General features: G+C 37.2%; 1 protein-coding gene across 3 annotated transcripts in view; it reads left to right on the top strand.

Annotated features, from left to right (window-relative positions):
- Nucleotides 1-20,380, top strand: part of HHIP (hedgehog interacting protein) — a 108,019-nt gene extending 87,639 nt beyond the window's left edge. Inside the window, exons 12-14 of one of the 3 annotated variants that reach the window (XM_070474810.1) lie at nt 9,893-10,041; nt 13,574-13,698; nt 14,532-20,380. In XM_070474810.1, the coding sequence (XP_070330911.1) occupies nt 9,893-10,041; nt 13,574-13,698; nt 14,532-14,546 (289 nt within the window). In that variant the 3' untranslated portion in view covers nt 14,547-20,380. Of the gene's footprint in view, nt 1-9,892; nt 10,042-13,573 lie in introns of all 3 variants that reach the window. The other 2 variants (XM_070474809.1, XM_020878464.2) reach the window with 2 other exon arrangements.
- Nucleotides 20,381-23,073: the final 2,693 nt, after the last annotated feature.

Below are 23,073 nucleotides of genomic sequence, written 5' to 3'. Positions count from 1 at the left end.
TCAATGAAATATATACCTTTTCATTTCCTAATTTTCCCCTGGAAATATATGCATTGTGTTAAGCTGATAAAGTAGAATGAAGGCAATTCACATACCCTTTTAGATACTTGTGTATCTTGGTCGTGGTGTTTGGACAGGGAGGTTAATAAAGGGCCTGAAATACAGCTCCCTTTGTTCCTCAAGAGGACCAGTTGAGTAAAAATCTATGCTAGAAAAGAATTCCAGATCATCTTGAATTAGGCTGTATGAAAATTATTTCATATTTTCATCCATGTTCTAATCTTCTAAACTTGGGAGTAACAAGGTCAGCCCTATCTCATGATAAAGTTGAATATGAAATTACTGGAAGGTGTAAGTGGCTTTGGTGTCTGCTTTTATTCTGGTAGCATCTTTAACCATAGAACAAAACTGAGCAGGTATTTGTGAACGTTCTAATAATCTCATTAACACTACCACACAACTGCACTCTTTTCACATGCTAGCAAAGTAATGCTCAAAATCCTTCAAGCTAGGCTTCAACAGTGTGTGAGCTGAGAACTTCCGGATGTTCAAGCTGGACTTAGAAAAGGCAGAGGAACTAGAGATCAAATTGCCACATCTGTTGGATCATAGAAAAAGCTAGAGATTTCCAGAAAAACATCTACTTCTGCTTCAGTGACTATGCTAAAGCCTTTGATAGTGTAGATCACAACAAACTGTGGGAAATTCTTAAAAAGATGGGAATACCAGACCACCTCACCTGCCTCCTGCAAAACCTGCATGCAGTTCAAGAAGCCACAGTTAGAACTGGAGATGAAACAACAGACTGGTTCAGAATTGGGAAAGGAGTACGCCAAGGCTGTATATTGTCACCCTGCTTATTTAACTTATATTCAGAGTACATCATGTGAAATGCCGGGCTGGATGAAGTGCAAGCTGGAATCAAGATTGCTGGGAGAAATATCAATAACCTCAGATATGCAGATGACACCACCCTTATGGCAGAAAGTGAAGAAGAACTAAGGAGCCTCTTGATGAAAGTGAAAGAGGAGAGTGAAAAAGTTGGCTTAAAGCTCAACATTCAGGAAACTAAGATCATGGACTTCCTGGCAAATAGATGGGGAAACAATGGAAACAGTGAGAGACTTTATTTTGGGGGGTTCCAAAATCACTTTGGCCATGAAATTAAACATGCTTGCTCCTTGGAAGAAAAGTTATTACCAACCTAGACAGCATATTAAAAAGCAGAGATATTACTTCACCAACAAAGGTCCATCTAGTCAAAGCTATGATTTTTCCAGTAGTCATGTATGGATGTGAGAGTTGGACTATAAAGAAAACTGAAGAATTGATGCTTTTGAACTGTGGTTTGGAGAAGACTCTTGAGAGTCCCTTGGATTGCAAGGAGATCCAACCAGTCCATCCTAAAGGAAGTCAGTCCTGAATATTCACTGGAAGGACTGATGCTGAAGCTAAAACCCCAATACTGATGCAAAGAACTACCTGATTTGCTACCTGATGCAAAGAACTGACTCATTGGAAAAGACCCTGATGCTGGGAAAGATTGAAGGCAGGAGGAGAAGGGGACAACAGAGGATGAGTTGGTTGGATCATATCACCGACTCTATGGACATGAGTTTGAGTAAGCTCTGGGAGTTGGTAATGGACAGGATAGCCTGGCGTGCTACAATCCATGGGGTTGCAAAGAGTCAGAGACACTGAGCGACTGAACTGAACTGATGTATGGATGTGAGAGCTGGACAATAAAAAAGGCTGAGTGCTGAAGAATTGAGGCCTTCAAACCGTGGTGCTGGAGAAGACTCTTGAGAGTCCCTTGGACAGCAAGGAGAGGAAACCAGTCAATCCTAAAGGGAATCAACCCTGAATATTCATTGGAAGGACTGATGCTGAAGCTGAAGCTCCAATCCTTTGGCCACCTGATGCAAAGATCCAACTCATTGGAAAAGACCCTGATGCTGGGAAAGACTGAAGGCAGGAGGCGAAGGGGACAGCAGAGGATGAGATGGTTGAATGGCATCACTGATTCAATAGATAGGAGTTTAAGCAAAGGTGAAGACAGAGAGCTGGTGAAGGACAGGGAAGACTGGGGTGCTGCAGTCCATGGGGCTGCAAAGAGTCAGACACGACTGAGTAACTGGACAATAATAGCACTAGGCAGTCCAACAAATATTGTTATATTAATGCATATATATGGAATCTAGAAAAATGGTATAGATGATCTTATCTGCAAAGCAGAAATAGCGACACAGACATAGATAACAAATGTCTGGACATTATGGGGGAACAAATGTATGGACACTCCTATGTCTGAGCGATCATGCGCTCAGCATTTAAGCCACAGACCTTAAAACAAAGTAACCTTGGCCCCAGAGAAAAGAGCCCAAACCTAGCCCCACTGCTCAGTGCCTTTCAGAACAGAAAAATGCAGTGGTTTGAGAAATAAGGTAGAGGACCGCTTTTCCCATTCTAAATTTGAATTCTAGAAATATACAGTACAAATTAATAATGTATATAACTTCAGAAGTATTCTTGAATTTGTTTTCTTTTCCTTCTTTCCAATATCAGGGTTACTGAGGACATACATAAAAAGATTTTTCTAAGCAGCCTACATGTGATATAATATCAAAGAAGGCATTCCTTAAGAAGGAAATGAAAGCAAGGAGCTCTTAAAACATTCAATTTTTTGATAGATCTCAAATGGTACTTGAAAAATATTGTTAGGAAACGTGTATTGCCACCTACATAGCCATGAAGTCCTGTGAAACCAGTTTCGCGTGATTACACAGGAACAGATTCCATAGTCTCTGCTCTCTGACCTGGAATAGGATTGTATTATGCATATATAAGATTCCTCACAGCCAAGTTGAATTTGTATGGTGTATTGTCATTTTAACAGGTGCTACGAAATGGTTATATGTAGCCTGAATCCAAACTTCTATTCCTCACGGGTAAACTGACACTGAAAAGAGGAATGTCAACATGAGCAAGAAGAATTTAGTGACCACCCAAACTAAAAAAAAAATCATCCAGACTCAAAATAAACAAAAATTCCTTTGTATGTTGACCTTGGAGAAAGACCCTAAAATGAGTATTTAAAAGATGACAGTACTAATATACTAGTCCTCGTTCCTATGCCTCAAGCTATACAAATGGGAAAATAGTAAAAATCTCACCAATCATGAGAAATTTTCCATTTTCTTAATTTTTTGAGGCAAAAGTGCTGGGTCATGATTTTAGAACCAATGAGTGTTTATGGGTTATCACCTATGTATCCAAATGCTTCCAGAGTGAGGAGACCCATTAAGCCATCAAATCTGGTGGTGCAGGAAGCCTGCCTCCTTGTGCAGAGGTCTTATTCCATCTAGTCATAAGATTCCAGAATATTCCATCCTGGAAGCTCCTGGTCACATTAATTCATGGCCCCATTAATCACCATTGGCTGGGAATGGCCCTAAATTAGAAAAGCCGCTCTGTAACTTGGCTATGCACATGAGTCTCTTGACAGACTTTGTGAAGTGCAGACTCTGATTCTCTGTGTCTGGGGAGGGGCCTGAGAGTCTATGTTTCTGACAAACGCCCAGGTGGTGCTGGGGCTGCTCTTCTGCGTCACACTGAGTAACGAGGATTCAGACTTAACCGTTTTTCCTACCTCATGAGAACTGGGAAAAAACATGAAAGGAAAATAGTGTTGCAAAAAAAAAACAAAACAAAAGAGGGAGCTGCCATGAACTGAAATAGAGATCTGCCCTCCTTGTAGGAGGATCAGGATTGTGTGCATGCCAAGTCACTTCAGTCATGTCTGACTCTTTGCACTCCTATCAATTGTAGCCTTCTAGGCCCCTCTGTCCATGGGATTCTCCAGGCAAGCATACTGGAGTGGGTTGCCATGCCCTCCTCCAGGGGATCTTCCCGACCCAGGAATCAAACCTGAATCTCTTACGTCACCTGCATTGGCAGGTGGGTTCTTTACCACCAACACCACCTGGGAAGTCTGAGGGTTAAGACTGAGGTGTGGATATCAGAAGCTCAGTTTGGACTATATAAATAATGCTGAAGTCACACATACTACAATTCTCCAATTGTAAATAGTAGAGCAGAAATACTTTCTCTATTCCTCCTTAGAATTTCTGTTAAGATCCTTTTATTATTCCCCATTTTATAATTTTTTGGGTTCAATGGTAAAGAACCCTCCTACCAATTCAGAAGATACAGGTTTGATCTCTAGATCAGGAAGATCCCTGGAGAAGGAATGGCAACGTACTCCAGTATTCTTGCCTGGGAAATCCCATGGACAGAGGAGCCTGGCGGGCTACAGTCCATGGGGTCACAAAGAGTCAGACACGACTGAGAGACTAAACAACGATTGTATAATTTAATTTTCTACTTTCTATTATAGAGATGACTAATTGTCAAAAAAAAAAGGAAACTGGTTTTGCAAAGGTTATAGTTGTAAGGGATCACTTATCGAACATGACTGTGGATAAAGGAATAAGGGAATTCCCTGGTGGTCTCGTGATCAGGACTCTGCTCTCTCATTGTGGAGGGCCTGAGTTTGATCCCCGGTCAGGGAACTAAGATTCCACAAGGAAAAAAAAAAAAAGAGTAAGACAGTTCTTACATCACCTGCTCAATCACCTCAAGCAGAACGTTGTCTAAGAGAAGCTGAGGAATGAGCACGTCTTCTGAAACTTCCAACGATTCAGAATCTTATAAAAAGAGTATTGCTCATGATCAATGTACTTTGTTTTACAATGACATGAATTTAAATCTGAACCCCTTACAAAAATTTCAGAATGAACACTTTACTTTTTATAAAAGACACAATAGATCGGTCTCTGCAGCACTCACTCTGAAGATCAGGCCTGCTAAGACAGAATTTACCCCTGTCCGTCCATACAGATGGATAGAGACTTCCCATTTATCGAGTCAGTCACTTATTAAATTAAAGATCATAAAATTAAAATCATTCTTTAACCTACCACACAGAGACAGTCACCGTTGGCCTTAGCTATTCACAAAAAGTCATCATGGTATGATGTATGTTATGAACTACTCGGGTTTCTCAATTTTCTCCTTTGTTTCAAAAAAGTATCTAAAGCTTTGTACTACTACACAAAATGAATCAAAGTAGATTTCTAAGAAAATGCTTTATACATTAGGAAATGTTGGGTAGTTTTCTGCACTAACCCTTTAGTGGTTCATAATTTGTCATGTGTAAAGGGATTAGGAAATGTGTTTTTCTAATTAGGAAATTAAATTAAATTTCTGAGAATTATGGAGAATAACTGTCAACAAATGGACACCATATATTCTTTATTTCTGTTTTGAAAACTTTATCTCAGACTTCATTCAGTAGACATAAGGGTCTAAAAGTTTAAAAAAGAATTGTTTTAAAAGGAGAATACTATTTAAATAATTCTTATTAGGCCTATATTAAAATGCCCAAATTCCTGGTGCAATAAAAATTAAGAATGAAAAATGATTTTATCTATCACAGGTATATACTCTAGACTTGTGTTTGGATCCCTAGGTGTGTATATGTAATAATTCTGAAATACAAGAAGGTCTATCTCAAGGTGACAATAATAATAAAGTTCACATTTACTTCTTCTATTTCCTTTTCTTAATTCTTATTTATTCCATGTAAAGGAAACTTACTTCTTTCAATGGAAGGAAGAAATGTCCCTAGAACAAAAAGTGTGTGTGGAGAAAAGAAATGGTTGAGCTCTCCAACAATCTTTGTCAGGCTTTGCCAAATATGTTACTAGAAAAATGAATTTTGATGTGTTGACTTAATTCCCAATTGGAGGAGAAAATGATCGTATCTCCTTATGTCTTGCTTACTTCTTAGCCTGTTGTTTATTTATTACAATTATAATTAGTGTAAAAATGCTTTATTTAAAATGAATTTAATTGTGCCTTAGAAGAATTTTGTAAGACGAGTTAATTTAGGCAACAGAAAGAAATAGTGTTTTTAGTTTTATGCTTATGATATAAAAGTTTAATCATTTTTAATGATTAATCAATTTTAATTTAATCAATTTTAATCATATCCCTCCCCTAAATTGTCTGTTCTCAACAGCATTTTAAAGAACCAAACACCCTTTTAAAATTACACTCATTTCATTCATTCAACAGATTTTTAATAAGCATCTTACATGTGCTATGCACTCTTCTGGGTCCTGAAAAAACACAAGAGAAGAGAGGAAATTATTTGTCTTCATGGAATTTATATTCTAGATTTGAAAAAGTTTCTACTGTATGCATTTAGTTCAATAAACATATCGAAATTCCATGGTATTTTCCTACCTCCTAGGACTATAAGTAGTTGAGGAGATAAAATACTTTGGTAGCTTAAATATCATCTTTCTATAATATCCCCCAATCCTAAATTAATTGCACTCTCGTCTGTATTCCTGATAACTTTATATGCCCCTCTATCATAACAAAGATCCTACTGCCTTATACTTTTATGTTTGCCTGTCTGTCTTCCCTACACTGGTCTCCATGAGGATCAGGATACTGTTTTATTTTTGTCTTCTCCCCATGAAGAGTATAGTGCCTGGCAGTCAATGGCTAGACTTAAAGAGGATTGAATATACAGATTTTGCCCTCAGAAAACTTTTATTTCAATGGGGAAGGGAAAGAAGAAATAGAATTCCTCATTCCTTAAGGAAAGTGAGGTCCAATAAGTGATGGGCTATGTTTGATGTACATTTTCATGTTCAAGGGTTCCCAATAGAATAACAGTTTAAAACGAGGGTGGGGGGCAGATTTTAACATGCTAAGTGAGGAATGTGAGTTGTCAGCTTCATAAAAGAATACAGTTATTTTTGTAGGTAATTAAATAAAAATTTAAGGGAATCATGTTTATATATGACAGCCACACAGTCTTATATAAACTAAACAAGCCCAAGCATGAAGCAATCGCATCTACAGATAGATAAGCATTTGCTCTATCTTAGGCAAAATTTTTTAAAAAAAGTTAGAATTCCCTCCATAATCTGAGTTTACACACACTTGAATGTTTGGTGAAAATCAAACTGTCTAATTGGAGGATCAGCCGGGAAACAAGGATCAGGTATCCTGCCCCGAAAAACCATACTTCTGCAGTGAATCCCTGTTCATCAGACTGCCTTATCTGTTCCCAGTGCACATGACTCAATGATCCTATACTTGGCTTCAAACAGGCAATGTCTTCTGATTGTAGTTGTCTGATTGAAGTCACCTACATTCTTGATCACATGGTGTCTTCTCTTTGGATTCATCTGCTCAGGTGTAAACCATATCACCAAGTAGCATGTGAACTATGTGATTGCACATTTTCCATTGCGTGTAACATGTAACATATTTCTGACACACTACTTCTGCGTCTCTTTTCTTGAATGAATTGGAAAGAGCATGAACAAGTTAGTAACAAACGCAGTGAAAATGAAAGTCGCTCAGTTGTGTCCAACTCTTTGCAACCCCATGGACTATACAGTCCATGGAATTCTCCAGGCCAGAATACTGGAGTGGGTAGCCTTTCCCTTCTCCAGGGGATTGTCCCAACCCAGGAATCGAACCCAGGTCTCCCACATTGCAGGCGGATTCTTTACCCGTTGAGTCACAGTGGAAACCCAAGAATACTGGAGTGGGTAGCCTAAATAGAACTGGATAAATAGAATCTCAGTTACCAGGAAAATGAACAACACCTGTTGACCAGTAAATGTGGTGATCTGTAAGTCAGAAGAACATCGTGACTTCTGAGAAACTGCTCTTCTCAAGGCCAAAAGGCCATCATAGTATCGCAAACAAAATAAGAATTTTATGTGAGGGAAAAATTGAGCAGACTTGGGCTATTCAAAACAAGAAGGCGAAGATAATTCCCTCACTTTCCTTGGCCATTTAATGTTTTTTCCACCATATCACCCTCTGCCCTTACTTACTGCCCTTACAAGAAAGACTTCCTGGGACAGGGGGTGGTGGGGAGAGACAAGGAAAATATCTGATAGTGTGTTCTGAGTGAAAATGTAGACTGTCTCAAGTACCTTCACATAAACTGGACCATTTCTAGATTTAAATAAGAGGTTGAGTCAATTTAAGGGAGTTTTCTGAATTGTCACAATAGTTGCAAAAATCAGTAATTTATTTTTAATACTCTTTTATTTTATATTGGAGTATGGTTGATCAGCAATGTTGTGTTAGTTTCAGGGATTCAGTTATACATATATATGTATCCTTTTTCGAATTCTTTTCTCGTTTAGAATATTGCAGAATATTGAGCAGAATTCCCTGTGCTATCCATTAGGTTTGTATTAGTTATCTGTTTTATATATAGCAGTGCGTACATGTTCATCCCAAACAATCCTTTCAACAGAGAGTGGGTTTTAATTGGAGAGAGGAGCTAAAGAAGTCACTGGATATTTTAAATATGGCTTTGAGTCATTGTAGAAACAGTCTCAGATCAGACCTCAAATTATTATCACAGTTCACGTTGCCACAGGGCATAACAAGATAACCTGCCTCAAAAAAACGGAGGCTGCGGGGCCTAATTATTTGCTCCTCTCAGAAAGCGGTATCATTTACCTCTATGGTAGTCCTGACCCATAATTATCACCTTCTTTGTTATGGTACTTAAGGACTCGACTGACTTGGCCTTCTTCACGGTGGTGATTTGACTGGTGATGAAGCATTTGTTTACATTCCTTCCCTGAAAAGAGCTTTCTCACCACACTGAGGCGCAGGTAGCGGTGACTGATAGCAAAGGGCCATTGCAAATTTTTTCTCAAAGATGAGGTAATGCGCAGTTGGGATCATGCTTCTAGCCTGAACCACCTTGAAAGATAACCTCTCATTCAAAAACATGAAGACGTATGACAATTTTCTGTAGGCAGCTTGGTCCTTGTCTAAATGACTGCAGTTGTCGAGCAGTTAAAACAAAGTCTGTGACTTTTTAAGTGACAGATAAGATACTTTTGTTTGCTACTAGTAGCATTCTTTTTCTTCATAGCAGCATAAAATAAAATTATAAAAATATGTATGTACATATATACACACACATATGTAAAAATCTCTCTATATAGATCATTTATTGCATAGAGAGTTTAAACTTTCAGTCCAGAAACACACATGTATTATTGATGTCCTTTCAAGACCAGTCATTCTGGGAAAAAGTATCTCAAAAGAAACATGAAAATGAAATAAAAAGCAATTTCAAAGTTTTTCAGGCTACAAGCACTCATTTTAATGACTGCCTTCAGCCCCCTCATATTGCCAAATATACCTATTTTTTCTATTCCTAAAAACTTTTGGAGTCCTAGAGGAAAAAAAAAAGCTTTAAAATATCCATACATCTTCATTGTTAAATTTGTAATTGCTAGGAATTCTTAGATGCCAAAAAATTGTGTGTGTGCTTAGTCACTTGTCATGTCTCACTCTTGGTGACCCCACGCACTGTAGCCCACCAGGTGCCTCTGTCCATGGAATTCTCCAGGCAAGCATACTGGAGTGGGTTGCCATTTCCTTCTCCAGGGGATCTTCCCCACCCAGGGATCGATCCCGCATCTCTCACGTCTCCTGCACTGCAGGCAGATTCTCTACCTCTGAGCCACCAGGGAAGCCCCACCAAAATATTGGTGTAATGTAATTACATTTTTAATCAATGAATCTTGATCATGATAAAGTTTCTTAACCATGTTTAATGTGCTCCCTTTGGTTCGAAACTGGTTATTTTGTTTCCTCACGGGTATACCTTTTCTTAGAAAGTTGTCGACCTTTCTGTCTGAGTGACTTAAAAGAAAATTTTCCATAGAAAAGAAGAGACATGCTTTGTAAGCTATAAAATTGCTCGATTTTATCCCAGTGCTGATTTTCACCCAAAATGCGCTTTTGATTCTGTCTCTTGATGCAGACCTCTGATGCCTGAGGAGTGCAGGGCCGCGGTCCAGCCCGCCCAGACCCTGACATCCGAGTGCTCCCGGCTGTGTCGGAATGGCTACTGCACCCCTACGGGGACGTGCTGCTGCAGTCCCGGCTGGGAAGGGGACTTCTGCAGAGTCGGTTAGTATTTCTGTTGTCCCTGGGAAAGAGACGGCATGGGACAGCCTCTAGGAACTCAAGACCTTAACGTTAGTTATTTCTTCTAGAAGGATCTAATGTTCAAAGCTGTAGCCATTTATTGAGAAATAGAGCAACCTTATGATCCAACATGCCACCTCTAAGTATTTATCCAAAGTAAGTGAGAAAAGGGTTTCAAAGAGATATTTATATTTGCATACCCATGTTTATAGCAGCATTATTCACAGTAGCCAAAATATGGAAACAATGTAAGTGACTGTCAATGGATAAAGATGTGACACACACACACACACACACACACACACACACACACACACACGTGACTGTTGTTCAGCCGTGTAGGAAATCTTGCCATTTTTGACAGCATGGATAGACTTTGAGTACAGTATGTTAAGTGAAAAAGCCAGACAGTAGATAAATACTACTACATGGTACCACTTCTTTGTGGAATTTGTTTTTTTTTAAAGTCAAACTCATAAAAACAGAAAAGTGGTTGCCTGGGGCTAGGGGTAATAGTGAAAGGCTAATAAAAGGGTATGAACTTTCAGCTATAAGATGAAACGGGGAAATTCCCCAGAGGTCCAGTGGTTAGGACTCCAAGCTTCCTGGGTGCTCAGGTTCAATCTCTGCTCAAGGAGCTAAGATCCCACAAACCGAGAGGTACAGTCCCCCTCACAGAAAAAGATGAATGGAATAAAATTGTAGCCATTTACAATAATAGTAATGCTCAGCTTGTTTCTGAATTTATACATGAAGACTTTGCCATTTTCCTAACATAAACAATTCCTTTATATAGGTTAGTTATAAAGATAATTGAGTTCTTTCACAAAATCAAAAGTGAAAACAGCCCAACTAGTTCATCCTTGTGGGCTTTGAGTCCTGGATTAGAGATTTCAAACCTGCAGACTCATTGGAAAAGACCCTGATGCTGGGAAAGATTGAAGACAGGAGGAGAAGTGGGTGACAGGATGAGGTGGTTGGATGGCATCATGGACTCCATGGTCGTGAGTCTGAGCAACTCCTGGAGATTAGTGAAGGACCAGGAAGCCTTGTGAGCTACAGCCCGTGGGGTCACAAAGAATCGGACACAACTGAGTGACCGAGCAGCAGCCGCAATGACCTGGTGTGTGCAAAGGCCCTTTCTGAGTGCCAGAATTTTCCAGACACTCCATATAGGCCCTCCCTCGATTTTGTTGCTTGCTTCCTTGCTGCAGTGCCCTAAAATAGGGGTTTTCAGTTGGTGTTTTTATAGGAAAGGGGAAGATACAGTTACCTAGAGTCATCTTATGAGATTTTCTTCATTCTTTTTGCCACTCCCTTGTCGACCGTCAGCTAGGTGTGCAGCTGCTCAGAGAGCAAAGGAGTTTCATTCCAGGGTTATTCTATCCTTTAACTTGTGACTTCCACAAATAGACGCAGTTGTGTTTAAATTCTACCTGTTGTGAAGACAGTTAGATTAATTTAGATACCTAGAGTTTAAGATGGGTATGTTGAAAGAACATTTTCAATAACCAGCATATTCGTGTTATTTACAAAAGATTTCAAACATTAAAGTCTCTCTTGCTGATAAAATTCTAAGTCCCGTGTTAATATTTAAAAGTATCCATCATTCATAAAGGCCATCTCTCTCTATTCTAAACATGTATTTGTTTCAAAATACTATAGCCATACACTGTTTATATATTGTCAAAATAAAGTAGACAATATTTAAAGTCTCATAGACAGTATCCATTTTAAGCTTAAATTGCTTCAGCGCTAATAATATTATGTGACCAATTGATACCAGGTTTACATATCTAGGAAAAAGTGATCATAATTGAAACAACAGAAATAAAATAATTACATTATTTAAGGCAAATATTCACATTCTATATTTTTTCATTAGTTGGCTAAAAAATGAGGATCAGTGTTTAAATGCAATAATATTCTAATTCCTGATGATATCTCTTCCCCCTGCTTCCTCTGATGCTTGATAATATCTTTTCTCTCGACTTGTTTTACCTGGTGTCCATTCTGTCTTATTCCTTACTTTTATTTTGCTTATATTTGACTCTTAGGTCACCTCCAGTCATTGGATAAGAAAAATTTTTTGAGTGCCTGCTAGTAACAGTATGCTAAGATGAGGGTAAACATAATTTTGAATATAGGTGGCTTCATATATACCATAATAGATACATGATAAGAATATATGATATAAATGAAAATTTATATTTTCATAAATTATTTTCTCATCTTTTCCCTAAATCAGTTTAGATACTTTGAATATATAAGATTAAACCATAATCATTTTATTAAAGTAATTTTTTTTTTGGTATTTTTGACCCAACCAAGAACTTTATTCATATACTCGCATAGTTTGCTCATCTCCCACAAATTTAAAAGACTATTGTAGTCTATTTTCTCCACGTTGTTTCTTTCCCATATACTAGCCACAGACCCCTGGATTGTTATTACTGCATTGGGAAAGGTTAAAAGAACTGTCCCTGAGAAGTATAAGGATATGTATTCAAGGAATTTGATTCTATCTACAGTGGCTTCACACCCCAGATGCATGCTATCAGTAAGAGACTAAGTTATAGGCTCAATTTTATGTCTCCACCTCATTTTAACAGTACATACTTACATTCCCTACCTATATTGTAGTGGTAAACATTCTTTTCTGAGGCAGTCCTGTGCTATAAAGTACCCTGAAATGGATTGCTCAAAACATCTTTCACTAGCCAACCTCACTGACTCCCCCCAAGAAAGGGCTTCAAGGTGTAATCAGAAATGAGACATATGCCGTGCACCCCCTGGGAACAAGGAAAGGGAAGAATCCAAGGGAATCCACATAATGGATCCTCCCTCCAACCAAAATAAAAAACGAACCATTTCTGGCTGTTAGACTGTTGATGTTCCAGCCTCTGGGTCTTTCTCTCTGGCCACGCCCTTCCCTATGTGAGGTCCTAGCTAGGAGGAATGGAAACCAGAGGTACTTGGAAGACTTTCTGTTGGAGATGCCCTAGGGAAACAGAAGTTTTAAAGAACTGAAATTCAATATTATTGTTCAGTCACCAAGTCATGTCCAACTCTTTGTAACCCCATGGCCTGCAGCGCACCAGGCTTTACTGTCTCCCGGAGCTTGCTCAAACTCATGTCCGCTGAGTCGGTGATGCCATCCAACCATCTCGTCCTCTGTTGTTCCCTTCTCCTTCCTGCCTTCAATCTTTCCCAGCATCAGGATCCTCGTTTTACATAAAGTCAATTCTATAATGGATTGAAATTGTTTCCCATGATCTGGGTGATCTGCTTCTCTAGAAGTATCTCCCACTGTCTGCTGCATTCTGGCCCCCAAATAACTGGAAGTCTAAAATCTTCTTTCTTTGTATTTATTAGCTTTGGGATCATTTTGGGACTGCTCTTCTCCTCTTTCCCTCCCTTCCCTTACTCATCAAGTATTTATTGGCCTCATATTCAGTGCCGTTTCTGACCTACAGAATGGAACGTGATTTTATTGCTCTTTTTCTTCTTCCAGCGAAATGTGAGCCAGCGTGTTGCCACGGTGGTGTCTGTGTTAGACCCAACAAGTGCCTCTGTAAAAAAGGATATCTTGGTCCTCAATGTGAACAAGTGGACAGAAACCTCCGCAGAGTGACCAGGGCAGGTATTCTTGATCAGATCATTGACATGACATCTTATTTGCTGGATCTAACAAGTTACATTGTATAGTTTCTGGGACTGTTTGACTATTCCTTTCCAGTGGGCATTTATTTTTTTATCCTGTCATTAAAAAGAACAACTGTTATCTTGCTACACACTCCTGTGATTTCATTTTCTTTGATTAATTTAAAAGTCATTTCCAGAAATGTGCAGGTCTTGTGTGTGTATATTGGCATGTTTGTTCACATATGCACATATACACACACACTCAAAAACCTTATGCGTGTGGTTGCGTAATAGATGGGTTTTAAAAATATGTATTTCCTTGTGTGGAGTAATTTCCCTGGAAATTCCATTGTAAATTGATAACGGCATTTTTATGTCACCGGAAGAGATGATTTGACTTCCCAGGAATTTTCTGTCTGTAATCACTGAAGTCTACTTCAATGGAGTTTTAAAACATTACTGTGCAATCTGATGGATTGAATTTTAAAAGGCCATATTTTTATATTAATATTAAAGGACTATAATATGAGAGAATGTTTCAGCCCTGATTAATTTCTAAGTGGGCAACGGTATAAAATTATAATCTGCATTTTTATCAGTGTATCCGATTATAGAATGTTAACGCACTTACCTTTTTATTGGCAGAGAAATCTGGTTACTCTAGCTTAATTTGAAGATAGTTTTCAAGTGTTTTCTAATTAAATCATAACAGCATATTTTAAAACCAATCTTCCTAAAAGGTCTGCTTTTATTGTATAGTTTATTTAACAATAGGCACTGGGTTTGTGTTACATATTTATATTTTTTATTTTATTTTTATAATATAGACATCACCTAGATGAAACACCTTTACCCTGTCCTGTAAAATACTAAAGTTACATTTTTCACCAACTTAATTGGAAAGAAGGGGAGTGAGAAAGCAAACAGTCTTTAATGTGCTGTGGATCTAATCTAGCAATGTATCCTTGTGCCAACATGTAATCATTAACGACGGATGAAAAAGCAAGAAAACAGCCACTTATTATAAAATTCCAGCATTAAACATTCGTAAAATGCTTTTCACCATAGCAAGCCCATCAGAGTATATGTGATTAGAATGTTGTGGGTTTCACACTGAGTCGAACCTCACTGGAAAAAGAGTTCACTCGTTTTGAACAAATCTTGCCTATGTAAGCTGTCACTTGTACGAATTTTTAATATGCTTATTCTTGCCAAATATGACTTTTAATGTGTACATTCCTTCAGAACTCAATGAAAATCCTCTCTGGTTCATGTATGAATAAATTTCCTGTAAATGTTCTTTTGGGTTTTTCAAGAAATGCCATGTTCTAACTTAAACTGCAGAAACTCAGGTAGACTCTTCTCTTCGTGGTTTTTGAAGTCAGCCTGCCATGTTTGGATTATAAAGAGTTATCAGGGCATTTTGCACCACTGAAGGAACACCGACTCATGACGCGTGGGCCCCCACTTTCGGTTGCCCTTCTTTAACATCTGTCCCTCCAGAGTCTAAATTGTAGAGCAGGGCAGATTATACAACACAGATTGACTTCCCAAACCTACTCCTTACCTTTAAGAACAGGAGCGTCAATTTAAAAAATAAACAAAATCTTGCAACTCATATTTGTTGATTGTTGGAAGGCGAGAGATTTGCAGTGAAAGCACAGTGAGAAACGACCAAGTAGAAAGTTTGGTTAAGTACCCTGTTCTTGTCTGCCATATATGATTGCTTAAGTTTCAAGTGACCTCATGCCCAATGGAAATGGGTTGACAAGTCTTGGTTCAGTGCTTAGTGAACAATAGCCTGCATTAAAAAGTGCATGCATAATTTTGCACAATTTAGGTTTCAATGGACAGTCTATTCAAAGAAGTCTCAGGATTAAATGAGCATGGAGACCAAATTGCCCTCTTACCCCAGGAAAGGGGTGGGCCCTTCCAGTCACACGAACACTTCATTGGCCCAGCAGTGTGACAAATCTTGCAGTGAACCCTGCCGTAGCCCGCATCTGTAGGTTAATAGCAGTCTTTTGTCCCTGTGGCTTTCTCTTCATAGCCCTTTTACTGAATTCCATCACAGAAAGTTTTACAATTAAAAAAAAAAATGTCCTGACAACCATTTTTGTAAATGGACCCTACCATCTCCTCATCTCTTATTCAACGTGGGTGACATTCACAAAATGTGAGCTTCTTGTGAGGGAGCCAGCTGTCTAAATCTGTCAAATCGTGCAGTTTTATTACACATTCTCCTGTTCATAGTTTCACTGAAAACAATAAGGATGCTGCCGCATATTCAGCCAAATTAAAAAAAAAAAAAAACATTTTTTCTGACATCTTGAATCTTTCCATCTTTTCCAAAAGAATCTTTATAAAAGGAAAAATGTTCTATTGTCATTAGTTCTCCTACTTAAAAATACCGAGATTAAGTTGACCAGACCCAGCTTTTTTTTAGATAGTCCTTTCCCAAGTGAAAGAGTTTCAAATGACTTAGAAAAACATATGTACCCCAGGTATCATTGCCTTTTCTATGGGGAGTCATTAGAATAAAAGATCAAAATTTTCTAAAAAGAAAACAGATCCACTGACATTAAACCCCAGCAAAGACAGTCATTGGAATCATTTCTTTCTGTTCTTAGGAAAGAACTAAATAGCAAAGACAGATTAATATCTACATATTTTAAACTAAGTGATCATTTCAAAAAAAACTTTTGACCTTTCCTTTCAAGTAGATTTTAAATATATATGTGACTGAGAATGATCTTAAATAATTCATGATGAGAGGAAAGTAGGAATTGGTTAAAAAGTGTGAGCTAGGGAAAAAGAATTGTTTCATCACATGAATGGCAATATATACTCAGTAAAAAAGCACATAATCAAAATGAAAGAAAATGTCCTCTGTATGAATATAGATGTGGGAGATAAAGATACAATAAACATAAAAATGTAAATTATTATTCCTTTTTTCCATTCTAGAGCTTAAGCTTTGGGGATCAATGTAATGTAAAATGCTATGATGGTAGTTATAAAGAGTTGGGGCAAAATATTTTCTGCCACTGCTTCTAACAAACTCTTGTTCTGGTTGATAGAACTTTGTTTTCTTGCTAGTTATTTGAGGTAATACGAAGACAACTGAATTGACACATCATTAAAGTACAAAGAAGGGAAGATTTAAGAAACTTGAATAATGATAAAAAGGGCTTCCATCTATACCTTTCTTTTTGGAATTTCCCTTCAATATGGCTATTGTAAAATATACCTTTTATTTTATCACAAAGAATACTCAGAAGTTTTCTCAGATTAATGGACTATCTCATAAAGAAGAGCAAGGAAACCTACACATACAACCTAAATAGAAAGCCATTCTCCTTTTCATTTATATATTTAAGAGTAAGCACTTCTCTATTTATTTATTTGAAAATAATTACATAATAATGTACTAACAATTTTTAACAATTTTGTAATATTGTTTTTATATCCAAATCATAAACTAAAAGGAAATCTCCTAGGTTTAGGATCTTAGGTTAGATGCTGCATCTAGGGTCTTTCAAAATACACATTAATTTAAACTGTATTAGTTTCTTTTAGTTTTGAAACATAAAAACTAAGCCTAAATTTTTAAGAGGAAAAATAAGGTATATTATAGGCATTTATATTTGGCTGCTCAATAAATTAAAGTTTCTGAGCATCTCTATAGAATGTTACCTATGATATCTTTCTCTCTCTCTCTTTCTCTATCTTTTTTCTACCCCCCCCCCATACATCCCTTTTCTTGTTAACCTCTCTCTTCTCTGCTTCTATTGGTTTTGACTAAACAGAGATGTTCTCAAGACACTAATGAAGATATCCTAGAGCAGGTTGCTATTGATTTTGCCAGTTATGATCTTTATTTTCCTGAAAAATTCCTCTCCTAGTATCACATTTGTTCAAACTCTAAATCATAAAGAACAGTAGACAAATTATGAACAGACTAGACTGGCCTATTACAATCATTGAAAGAAGGGACAGAAAGTGTACATGACTCCCAGCCTAGATGTCCGAACTCAGCTGGGGTTCCATCTTGGATGCTAGAAATAATGTCCCCAGTCCAACAGTGTGAATTAACAATAAGGAAAGTTAGCAGCTATTTCCTTTTCAAACAACAACCATCGCTATGGATGGTTGAATAATCTTAAGTAAGACTGTCCCAAATCTATGAGGGAAAAATTAAATAGTCCCTCCATGGAGGCTTCAGAATCTTTTTACCCCACCCTTGGAATGAAATATGAACTTGCAGAGAACTCAGACCAAAGTTCCATGCCTTGAAAATGTGCCCATTTCTTTATTACCTCCAAGAAGTTAGTGGGCCTGTTACTGTGACTATAGACAACACCTCTAGAAAGTTTCTCATTAGAATATCCTAAAGAAATATATTCTATCTTACCTTCTTTCTCTTTATCACACAAACACAAATTAGTCATACCTTTTATAATTAATATGATGCAGAGAAGGTGAGAAACCTAATAATAGAAGCATTTGATATTAAAAATATTAAAAACATGACCATAAAACCTGCTGGACATTCATCCTAACCAGTTGCAACACTTCTTCCTCTTAATAGTCACTCATAAATTTTGAAAATTGTCTTAAAATAACTTTTGGGGAGTACAGTGTACTCAGGAGAGCATGAGAAAGTGTTGTGGTATTTTCTTCTCAATCATAGTGAGTATTTCCCTAGTGACTATGAAGAGATTTACTTATCAGATTAGCTCTTTTGATTCATTAAATGTGAACCCAAGATACACCCAAAAGAAAGATACATTCTTTTTTTTGTATAGATCATCTACAAGTTGATTGATAGCAATAAAAAATAATGATCCCTTGTATTAACATAAAGCGTAAGCTTAAAACTTGTCACTGCTTTTAACAACAACAAAAAAATGATGCCAGCTCAACATGAGTTCTAAGGTGCATCTCATGTGTATCACGAAGTCAGACATCGCATTGTGGTCAGGATGTTTTTGCATATGTAGATTTTATATTACTTATACATGAGCAAATTAATATAAGTGTTTCATCAGTTATTTCAATTGACTATAATCTTTCAAGTTAAAAATTTTTAACTTAAAAAAAGTTTTAACACAAGATTAAAAAAAACCAGAACATTAACAGGGATGGGAAATTCATAATGGCTAAATAGAAAATAAGCTTTGTCTTCACAGTTAGAAACTAGCTCTTGTACATTGCCCTTTGCACTAAAAAATAACTAGCCAAGAGTTTCCATTCACATGAACAATGTGTGATCAGATTTGGTATAGTCTATGCCCAAAAGTGTGTTGGGTATTCTTCACCTTATATTCTTAAAATCAGAAACATGATTTTCATAAAATAAATTAGGAGTTTATGTATCATAGAACTTAATACTATTAACACATTAATACGTTCTATTCATAATACTATTATTGGGAAATCAAACTGACAACCTTATATCAGGTATTTCCCACATCTCATTCAATTCATAGGACATTTTTGGACTTGCATTTCACCAAGAACTATGGAGTAAGAAGATAAATGATACTGAGCTTCTATGAGGCTTTTGGAGTTCATTCGCTAGGACATGCGAAAGAAGTCTATTTAAAAGAAACCCAGCTAATTAAAATAAAAAAAATTTTCAAATCATTATAACTAATAAGCATAAAAGAAATTGGTAAAGAAACCATGTCTTTCCTGGCTTTACCTGTGGTTAATCTTGTCCAGTTTTAAAGAATGGTTAACTTTATCTTTTAACTTTATCATGGCTAAAGTGTTCTCAGTTTTGGTTTTCCTAGCAGTTCATTTTCCTTTAGATTTTTGACAATTAGGGCAATTTGTCTATAACCTTAATCACAGAAGATACTTTGCTTGGATTTCTGTTAATAAGAGGCAGAAGACTGTGGGAACAAGTAACAAAAGCAGGTACACATTTAAGAAAGCAAGTTAATATATGTACTAGATGTTTTCTACAAATGTTCTTTGGAAGAGTAACACGCAAAGTCATCAGCTTAGATAATCCTTCTATATTTGCATTAATTTGACTTACTTTACCAAGTTATTATAATATTAGTTCTTTCTGATTGTTCTTCTATTATTCAGCCATCCATCCATTCATTAATTTAACAAAGATTTATTGAAGTGCCCAGCACGATTTATGTACTATAGAAAAGGCAAGGATGTTTATAATGGGAGATTGTGAGCCCAGTGGGTGTGTTTGAAGCAAAAGACAGTAATCGCACCCAACTGCTCTAATTTAGTTCAACATCAAAATCCAGCAGTAACAGTACAGATGGCCTAAAATACATCTGTGTGTATCTGTATGTGTGCACACACCCATGTATATATATTTATCTATCTGTACAAACACTACATATGTATACACACTATCTATGTAATATATAATATATGTATAATGCATATAAATTCTAACAAGTGTATTTGTGTTATCTTTAAAATAGAACAATTGTATCTTGAAGTGATAAATGCAGAGAATTGGTTTTTATTGTTGATCTGTGGATTTAATGATTTTTAGGTGAAAAGGATGTTTAAGTGTATAATTTCTTTTCTTAATTTAATATATTTATGTAAATGCATGCCTGAAATTTGGTTAGATTGGCTGTGTTTTGTGTCCTTTAACATGATCAAATGTATTAAACTTTATCTTATGATCTAATGTACATGTGCGATTTTAAAATTATTTTTTATTTTAGAATTTTTTAAAGCTTTTCTTAAATATCCATATTAACTATATAAACACTAGTTTTTAAATATTCTATACTCAAACTACTTGTTCAAACTATTCTTGCCTTTTTTCACTTTTCATGTTCTATTTTCAAAATTTTACTCCCCAAAATATATGGCAATGTTAAGGGTCAGTTTCATTGGGTACAAATATTGACTTAAATTTACAAGTTGTAAATGACTTAGATCCGATTCTTTCAAAAAAGTAAAAAATTAATAAGTGAAGAATGCAAAAGAGCAGTCAAGAGTCCTGAGAGAAAGAAGCACATAGAAGAAGAGAGACATGGAAAAAAGGCAATTGCAGATACCGTAAAACCTCGTTGACCTGCCCATTTGGTTTCCAGTTAATTGTATCAAGAGTATTTGTACAAGGTCAGCTATGCTATTTTGAACATGAATTTTAAATCTGCCAGTATTCTTTAGAAGAGCAAAATGCTTTCATCTCGATCTCCTTTCTTCCTGAACAAATACGTCCCTGACTGGCAGGTAAAGCTGTTTCCCTAGAAGAGAAGATTGTTCTGAGAAGAAAATGTGTTACTGGTGCTTTTTCACAGAGTCCTCGAACTCAGGTTACTCTCCAGAAGTGTTATGTTAGGCAAAGAAGCTCCGTGAAAAGCATCCCTGAGCTCATTCCTCAGTGGCCCATGCATGCTAAGTCACTTTGATCGTGTCCAACTCTTTGTGACCCCATGGACTGTAGCCCACCAGGCTCCTCTGTCCATGGGATTTCCCAGGCAAGAATACTGGAGTGGGTTGCCATGCCCTTCTGCAGGGGATCTTCCCAACCCAGGGTTTAAACCTCCATCTCTATGTCTCCTGCATTGGCAGGCGGTTCTTTACCACTAACTCCACCTGGGAAGCCCCCTCAATGGCCCAGGAAGCACAGAAGGTCTCTTTCCCTCGCCACTGCCCTTCCAGTTCTAAGACTCTGTCCCTGAGGTTTAGCCCTTAATCACAATCTGTTTTCTGCACGTGCCTCGTCTCTCCAACCAGATTATAAATCTCCCAAGGATGTATCTTCTACTTAGAATCCCTGACAGACCTAGAGCAGCTCCTGCCTACTTGCCATGAGGAAAATAATAATAATAGGTATATAACAGCCTAAAGATGGAAGTGGTTCTTTTCCTGATGCTAACCATCTCTCTGGGTTTCTTCATATCCCTTGATTGCCTTCTCCTCTGCCATCAACAGTGTCACCAATCCCCTGCATTAAATTCCCTTTGTCATAAATACTAGAAGCAGCTTCTGTTTTCCTTTTTTAGACCCCGATCCAGTGGTGAAGCCTTCATGCTACCAATGCAGGGGACCCGGGTTTGCAGTTCCCTGGTCAGGGAACTAAGATCCCACATGTTGTGCAACATGGCCAAAAGATGGAAAATAAATACACAAATGAAACATATGCTAGTAAGAGTGACTTAGACACAGATGAGAAAAGAGATTACAGGAGGCATTACAAAGGAACACGATGAGATCTCCTTTAAGAGAATACCTTAAGAAACCATTGCCTAGAATCCCAACATGATCACAGCAACATATAGTCAGAGGGATCTTACCTTCAAGGTAAGGGATCCTTACTTACTGCCTAAGTAGTTGCAGGGTTATATATGGAAATGGAAAAGGCCATTATTCCCCCAGTTGTCACAAAGAGATCTCATAGCTCACCTTTGTACTATTAAACCTATCAGCTTGCAATTTGTCCAGGAGTTAGACACCTAAGATGAGAGAGAGTTCTCTGAACTTGCTTCTTTTATGTTCATTTTTTTTCTTTTTTTGAATTTCATTTTAGACTAATGTATTAATTCCAGTGGAAGTACAAGTTAAAATAGCAATTACACGATCTCATCAGAAAAAAATACATTTTTTCCCCTATTTGAAGGTCTGAAGTGTCTCTCTGGAGATTAAATTTTACCAGCATTTAAAGAAATGAAAGGATCAAAGGAATAGAAATAATTTAGATACAATATTTCTTTGATATTTTCATAATTTGATTTATGCTTGATTTCTCGATGATAGTTTCTATGATTAAAACAAACAATTTAAAAGGGGGAAAGTTGGGGGCTGGGAGAAGGGGAGAGAAGCCTGAGTAGCACTTGACTGTAAAACTCATTCTTCTTGGGATTATGCCCACATCAGAAACTGCTTGAGCTCACTTTTGTAATTTAATAAGACGTCATCAGATCCCTTTGACATATTTATAGCCTTATAATTAAAATTACTTGATGCAAAATCCATGTGCTTCATGTAAAGCAATTTAGATTATCATAGACACTCTGTTCTGTGATCTACAGCTTCTAAAAGCCAGGTGTGCTGGCAGGAATTCTCAGCTTCGGCTGTGAGATGGGGTTCCCACATTTGTATTTTCAACTAATCAGCCGAGTGATACTGGGTCAGTCACTCACTGCTGTGGGACTCAGTTTCCCTATGTATAAAATGAGAGACAAGTTCTTTCCAGCTCTAACAGTTATTGTTATTAGACGTTCCTAATCCCAGGATCCATGTGAATTGCAGATTAGAAATTGCGTATCTTAGATGGTTTATTAACTACTCCATTGCATTTTATGGCAGCTAAATGGCTGGAAAAGACACTCAGTTTTCTCCCAGTCTTCCAGCCACCTCTCCTACCCT

The sequence above is a fragment of the Odocoileus virginianus genome, chromosome 12, assembly GCF_023699985.2.
Source record: "Odocoileus virginianus isolate 20LAN1187 ecotype Illinois chromosome 12, Ovbor_1.2, whole genome shotgun sequence".
NCBI lineage: Eukaryota > Metazoa > Chordata > Mammalia > Artiodactyla > Cervidae > Odocoileus > Odocoileus virginianus.
The sequence above is the reverse complement of the archived record's forward strand: the minus strand, read 5'-3'. Positions and strand labels throughout refer to the sequence as shown.